This window comes from Leuresthes tenuis, unplaced genomic scaffold (assembly GCF_036924035.1).
Source record: "Leuresthes tenuis unplaced genomic scaffold, fLeuTen1.0.hap1 SCAF_18, whole genome shotgun sequence".
Taxonomy (NCBI): domain Eukaryota; kingdom Metazoa; phylum Chordata; class Actinopteri; order Atheriniformes; family Atherinopsidae; genus Leuresthes; species Leuresthes tenuis.
Genome location: NW_027325372.1, coordinates 12,940,410 through 12,947,011, shown reverse-complemented (window position 1 = coordinate 12,947,011; position 6,602 = coordinate 12,940,410). Strand labels below are relative to the sequence as shown.

Sequence of the window (6,602 nt, the reverse complement as noted above, 5' to 3'; positions counted from 1 at the left end):
CCTTCTGAGTCCCTCTCAGCTTGGCTCGCTCGTCAGAATTTGTTTCTGAAGCTATCGTGGGTGAACCCACTCTTCCTTGGTAAATTTACAATTAAAATACAATCTTAAGAGAAGAAAATTGGATTTGAAAATTGGTCATTTATTGAGATCACAGCTAAAGAGGAAATTTTGCAAAAAGCTTTTCATGAAATTTTAAAGAAAAAGGAAGCAAGAGTCCTTTTTTAAGTGAATCAGAGCCTGAACCCCTTATTCAATGGCCGCTGTGCCTAATGTGTGCTAATTTTTACTAATTATATTAGATGCACCAGCATGAGTCCTTTCTTCATCACATCTGATGGTCGAATTCCCTTGATTCAGGCTGTAATTAAAGCTAATAAACAAATGTCCAATAAAACACACTGAGCAGGGGGGGGGTCCAGTACCTGAGGGCAGTGGTGGCTCTCGGGGGGGAAGAAAGCACAGCGATGGTCTGGGAGCGCTGTTCGCCAAATCCCTGGCTTTTACTGGGAGAAACCTGAAGAGAGTTTCAATGTGATCATTAATCCCAGATGAGAACATGTGTGTTTAAACTCTGGGTGGTGCACCTTTCCTCACCGTGCTCCCGGTGAAAGTGACGGGAGGCGACTGCCAGGAGATGCTGAAGCTGGAGCTGTTGGTGGGAGTGAAGCTGGTGGAGGCCGGGCCGGCCGGATTACTGCCGCTGGACGGGATGGACACGGGAGCTGTGGCCTGAAAGCAGACGTCCAAAGGGCATGAATAAACCTTCAGTATCGTTAGAAGTTGTTGATTATCCAATTAATGAAATTAATTATCCACCAAGCCCTGACTTTTGAATCTCCTTTTGTTTTCTTGCGTTTTTACAACAGCGTGTCGGACTCTTCTTGGCTCTCTTTTCCCTTTCCTTGTGTTTCAGATCAAACTCACTATCATTTATTCATGTAACTCTACGTGAGAGCAGATGTACAAATGAATATTAATGAAGGAGGGCTATTAACCAACACTGATAGTTATCTAACAAGCAGTCCTCTGAAGATTGGATTTAATTTGTTTAAAAACCACCCATCACTAAACACTGAGAGCTGCTGCTGTGTTCTGGCATGACAAAAAAAAACGAAAGCGTCCAGTCGGACCACCAGTTGCTGTGACATCCTGAGTTTGTGATGGCAGAGTGCGAGAAACCATATGTTCACTCTGTGAGTTTGGCTGGATAACTGTGCGTGTGCACGCTAACCTGGTAGGCGTGGTCTGTATGGACGAGGTAGAGAGCGCTGGGCGCAGAGCGGCTGAGGGGGGTGGTGCCGCCAGCATGAGGCTCCTTGGCATCGGAGGGCTGCAGGGGTCGATGGGAGTCCGGCGGCTGGCTGAGAGGAGGGAGAGGAGACGGGGGAGAGAGGATGGATGGCGACACGGGGGACAGGCTGCTCAGCCCGTCTGCCACAGAATCCGTGTTGAGCTTGATCTCCGTGTAGTAGAAGTCCTCCTCGCCGTCGCTGCAGTCTGAGTCGCAGTTACGCCTGGAGAGGAACAGCAGTTGAGCGATGGCAAACATGTCAATGCAGTCAAATTATTTCCACAAATCTTAATCTATCCACGATAATTTCCGTCCGCCCCACTCGTTTTCTCTTCGCCGGACGCAACCTGAGTGGATGCGTCATTGTGCCAAAAATCCATCAAACATTGATCTGCTGTTCAGACTGAGAGTCAGCGTGAGGCGGCGCCTTACCCCAGGTGGATGGTGCGGATGTGTCTCTGAATGCCAGCAGTGGTGCTCAGCACCTTGCCACAATTCTTCCACAGGCACTTGAACATCACCTTCATGGAGTTCTGCAGGACACGCACAACAGAGAACACGTCAGAGTTTGCAGATGTGACCCTTCCCGTCCGCCACCATCACCGCTGACACCACAGGAGGCAGACAGACTCCCTCAGATGTTCACCAAAGACATTTCCTACTTTTAAACGCAAAACTTTGGAACCTGAAGTTAACAGTATGAACAGACGGATTAAACTGAGGCTTTTTTTCTTGGCCATTTGATTGGTTTAGGAGGCGAGTGTGTGCAGCAGCAACAGTGATGTCTTTGGAAGATGGAAAATAGAAGAAAAACTTGTTAAAATATCCCCAACAGGGACAGATAGGCACTTGTTCGCCACTGTATATTCAATACAAATACCCACTTCGGGCAGATCACCTGTACTGTGTTCTGCTTGAAGAAATTAAATCTGAAATCAGAAATGTAGACGCAGTGTTTAGCGTTGTCTCCTCTCGCCAAGAGAGGCTACGGCCTTTGACCTAGATTTGTCCAAAGAGTTTGAGGTTGGGTTAATATGTAAAATATAACATCAACAATCTATAAGTTCCACTGAGCCAGACGGAAGCCGTCAGACACTTTGAACCGGTGATTAATAGGTGGCCGATTAATCAGGCCGAGTATTTGCCCTCTTGGCACAATCTCCATTGGCTGATTGCTTCATGGCACCGGGTGCTGATTATTTCAGGAAGCCGGCAAACACAAAAATGAATGCAGGCACATCTGCAGGCAGCCTGGTCAGTGTGTCGGCTGTGGAAAGCTGCTTTTGATTAACTGCGGACATGTGTTTAGTTGACACGTTTGTTTCAAATAAGTGCGCAGCAAGCGGACCGCAGAACTGATCTAGTTAAGCAAATGAATCAATGTTAAAACATAATAATGGGAATAAAATCCTCTGTTTTTTTTCTTTACTAATTATATTGTATTTTCTTAAGATGAAAGAAATAAAAAACAGAATATGCTGATATTTTTGCATTTATCCGTAAATAATCTGCACCGGCCACCGAGACATCCTCATCCATCAACTGTGAACAGCAAACACGGCAGAGTTGGGCATGAGGGCTGCAGCGCAGATTAGTTTTCTTTACCATCTGCCAATAACAACAGACACAAATATTCCCCTCAAACAGCGGAAAAGAGGAAAAAAAAGTTGTGAAAAAAAAACAAAAATGATCAAAAACGCACAGTTCGCCATTATTTTTGACCACAATATGTGTGGGTAAATGTGATAACATTTGCCATTAATTGTGCACTGACAGAGGCTTCAGGATACAGCTGTTAGCATACAGTGAGCAGGGAAGTGGCGAGTTAGGAAAGCAGTAAGATGTCACACTTCTTTGAGTGTGGATACCCAATAATAAAGAAAGACGACACCGTGTCGTATGTCCAAGAGCCACCGTGTCGCCATCGTGTGTGTGCTTAGTTTGATGTGCGATCGTTAAGTTTAGTGAGCCTCTACAGTACGAGGACATCTGGTACATTGTGTGCCAGCCATCGGCTGTCTTCAAAATAAATCACCTGAATATGAGGATTGTGCCGTTTAAGTGGCTGTTGGCGTTAATGTGATCGCTTTGCAGTTGCTGCCAGACCTCACCTCACTTCCCTGTGTTCTGAGGTATAGTAAAAAGATTTGAACATCTTCAGACTACATGCTGCTTCATCCGTCCACGGAGCTATTCTGGACACAAAGCAGGCCACGCTCCTCCATCTCTTCCTCGGCTGCTGTAATTACATCACCGGCTTCCTACGGAGACCGTTTATTGTTTTCATGCAATGAAAGGCCCCGAGGCTTTCCTCCGTGCCCTCCTGCGCCACCGTTCGGATCCACTATAAATGGCCCTACAGGCCCGTCTATCAAACTTTTGTTGAGGGAGCTGATTTAATTTTGAACCCCCCCCCCCCACCCCGCCCTTTTTTTTTTTTTACTTCCTTTCAGAAATGCATGCACACAGCAATCATCTGTCCCCTGTGTGTTGTTTTGTCTTTGTAACAAAACCTATTTTGTGCGTTACCCAATGTGTGCGCGCACTCTCTTTATAAAAACACTTGGCAGTTAATTAAATGGGTGGGTGGGGGGGGGGGGGGGGGGGGGGGGCTTCCAACAGTATTGTGTTGCCAATAGGAAAAACAGCCCACAAGAGGGACATGCAGATAAATTAATGTGAAACCCTTCCACAGCACATATAGCTTGTATAAGTGTTTTCAATAAAGATAATATAATTGTCCAAACTCTCAGAGAAGCTGTTTGTGTCTCCAGTTGTGCTCCACTCCATCCTCCTCTTTCCCCCGTAATATCTGTAAGTCACTCTTTAATTTTTAATGTGTAAAGTTTAATCTTTCTTACTCTCCCCCGCCTCTAAATGTCTATCTCCCATCATTCCTTTCTTTTTGAGAAGTATGGTGTATGTGGTGGAGCTGACCCACGAGAATCTATTGATTCTGAGAGGAGACACGAGGCGGGGGGGTGGGGGGGGGTCTTTGTGTTTACAGTAACGGGTGTTGAAATCTTCCCGGGTGATGTGGAGTGTCCGTGCGTGAAGGCTGAGAGGTAATTATGAAGAGCGAATGTCTGTGGAGGAGCACATGAAGGGAAAGAAAAATGGGAGAAAACGCATGCGAGAGGAGGAGAGGAAGGAAAGAGGGAGAAAGAGAGGAGGGGATAGACGGATGATGCTGTCAGCCAAGCAGTACATGGGAGCATTGATGAGAAGCACGCACAACACATAATGATGAATAATACAACAACAGAAAAAAAGAGAGAGACAGTGAGCTGTCAGTGGTGTGTAGAAATGAGACGCAGTGACATGATGAGTGAGAAAAAGAGTGTCAAGGATGCGTGTCTGGAAAGCAAAAAACTAACACTGGAGCAATAAAAAAAAATCGGTGTCTTCTCTCCTGTCCCACTGTCATCGCTGCCCATCAGTCAGAGTCTAGATTACATCTATGACACCGCCGGTGAATCCTGCAGTGTGTCGAGGAAAAGGATTCAAACGAATGATTTTCCCCTGACAGGAGCTCAGAGACAAGTCGCTGCTCTTACTGTCAGAGCCGCTGCTTTAACGCGCGCAAACAGTTAGTTAAGCCTGCTCAGACGCATGATGGCGGACCAAGTTTCCTCTTAAAACCTGTAAATATGAAGATTTCATCAAGATCCTGACAATCACCAGGAGTTTTTTTCATTTGGCATGTGTTTTTGTGTGATAATATAGCCTGTTCTCAATTATAACCCGTGTTTTAATAAATGATGAGTTATTATTTTATAACCATTTCTTTCCTTGCGTGACATCTTTCAGGGGTTTCTTTCTCAGGGGTTTGAGCGTCCTGACCGGCACAGTTTTCCATACCGTGTCCTTCTAAACTGATTTACAGCATTCACCTTGCGCTTGCGAGGGATGGGCTCATCGAAGAGCAGGCTGCTGCCGTCCTGCTCGTCCAGGCTGGGGTCCTCGGGTCCTGCGGGGCCTGTCCCCACGCCGCCCAGGCTGGGTACACGGAAGGGCTTGAAGCTGTCGGCCGAGAGCGGCGGGGATGGTGTGGACGGATTGGACTGATCGCTGGGAGCGGACCAGCTCCAGTAGCCCCCCGAGGAGCTGTTGCTAGACGGAGTGAAGGGTCCGGTCGAGCCGTTTTCCTTCCACGAGCCATTCAGACCCTCTGAAGAGAAAGAGTGGAACAGAGAAGGCAAGGATATAAGGAACGGGAGGTGGGATGGTAATAGAGGGAGAGACGAGAGGAAAGGTAGAGCTGGAGAATAATCTAACGACCGCTTGTCTGTAGATTCAGACTGCAGTTCACATTAGAAGCACCACAGCAACACTGTAGACTGTGACACGAGAAAATAAAGGTTACATTTCTGTTGGAGACACTCTCAAGCTCTTGTTTTTATACATCAAAGAAATGTTTCTTTTGAATATCAAAGGCATCTCGCTTTGTAAAGATAAAGGCTTTGTGTGTGCATATGAGAGTTTGCGTGCCTCTGTTTCTTTACCGCAGCCGTATTAAACATGAAATACCAAGTTGGTTTTGAGTTGGAGAAAAGTATAATGATGAGCATTTCTCATGATAAGAAACGTTCGTTTCCTTGAGTTCGATGTTGTACACTGAAGCGCGGTGTGATCTCATGACTGCATGAAGACAGCAACTGTAAAGCAGGTATTTAAAATGGAATTCATCCATGTGTGCATGATGTTTAGCATGAAGATTCTATGTCTGCTTGCTGGAACGGGCAGTCGCTGTGTGCAGTTGCAGTTGTGGGGCCCGTTGGATTCCTGCCACCATGTTGAGTGGCTGAAATCCAGACTCTTTGTGCCTCTCTGCGGATTGGAGCAGTTCATTGATGAGGCATTCCTGCAGCACAGCAGGTGGCAGTAATTTATCAGCCAAAGCGGCCACATGCACTCACAAGATAACAGCTGTGAGGGAGGGAAATGTCAGCCTATGGAGAACGTACAAATTAACGTCTCCGAGTGAAGCAACTTTCTTGCATTTAGATGTCAAACGATTTCTGCTTTATTTGTGATCGAGGAAAAGCAGGCGTCCTTCCGTCATACCCGCCATGTCGGCAGGACGCCGCCGCCTTGTGCTAATGCTACTTACCGCTGACTTTGACAGGTGGACTCCTAACCAGCGGGCTGGTGGAGAGACTTGTCAGTACCATGGCAGCCGTCACCTTGTCCATATCCACTTCCTCCTCTGACCGTCTGACAAAACACAAGAGAAGAAGAAGAAATCTCAGAAGTTGCCCATTAATTGTCAGAAAAATGATAGTTCACTGCTTATTTTCTGCAACTATCA

The 6,602-nt window shown here is 46.5% G+C and overlaps 1 protein-coding gene across 2 annotated transcripts in view; it reads right to left on the bottom strand.

The window, feature by feature from the left end:
• The window catches only part of znf704 (zinc finger protein 704), a 57,431-nt gene that overhangs the window by 13,381 nt on the left and 37,448 nt on the right, over positions 1–6,602 (bottom strand). For both annotated transcript variants that reach the window (XM_072370931.1, XM_072370930.1), the window contains exons 3-8: positions 6,405–6,508; positions 5,185–5,462; positions 1,724–1,824; positions 1,232–1,514; positions 595–729; positions 423–514 (exon numbers count right to left, since the gene is read on the bottom strand). In XM_072370931.1, coding sequence (XP_072227032.1) covers positions 423–514; positions 595–729; positions 1,232–1,514; positions 1,724–1,824; positions 5,185–5,462; positions 6,405–6,508 — 993 coding nt within the window. The remainder of the gene's footprint in view (positions 1–422; positions 515–594; positions 730–1,231; positions 1,515–1,723; positions 1,825–5,184; positions 5,463–6,404; positions 6,509–6,602) is intronic.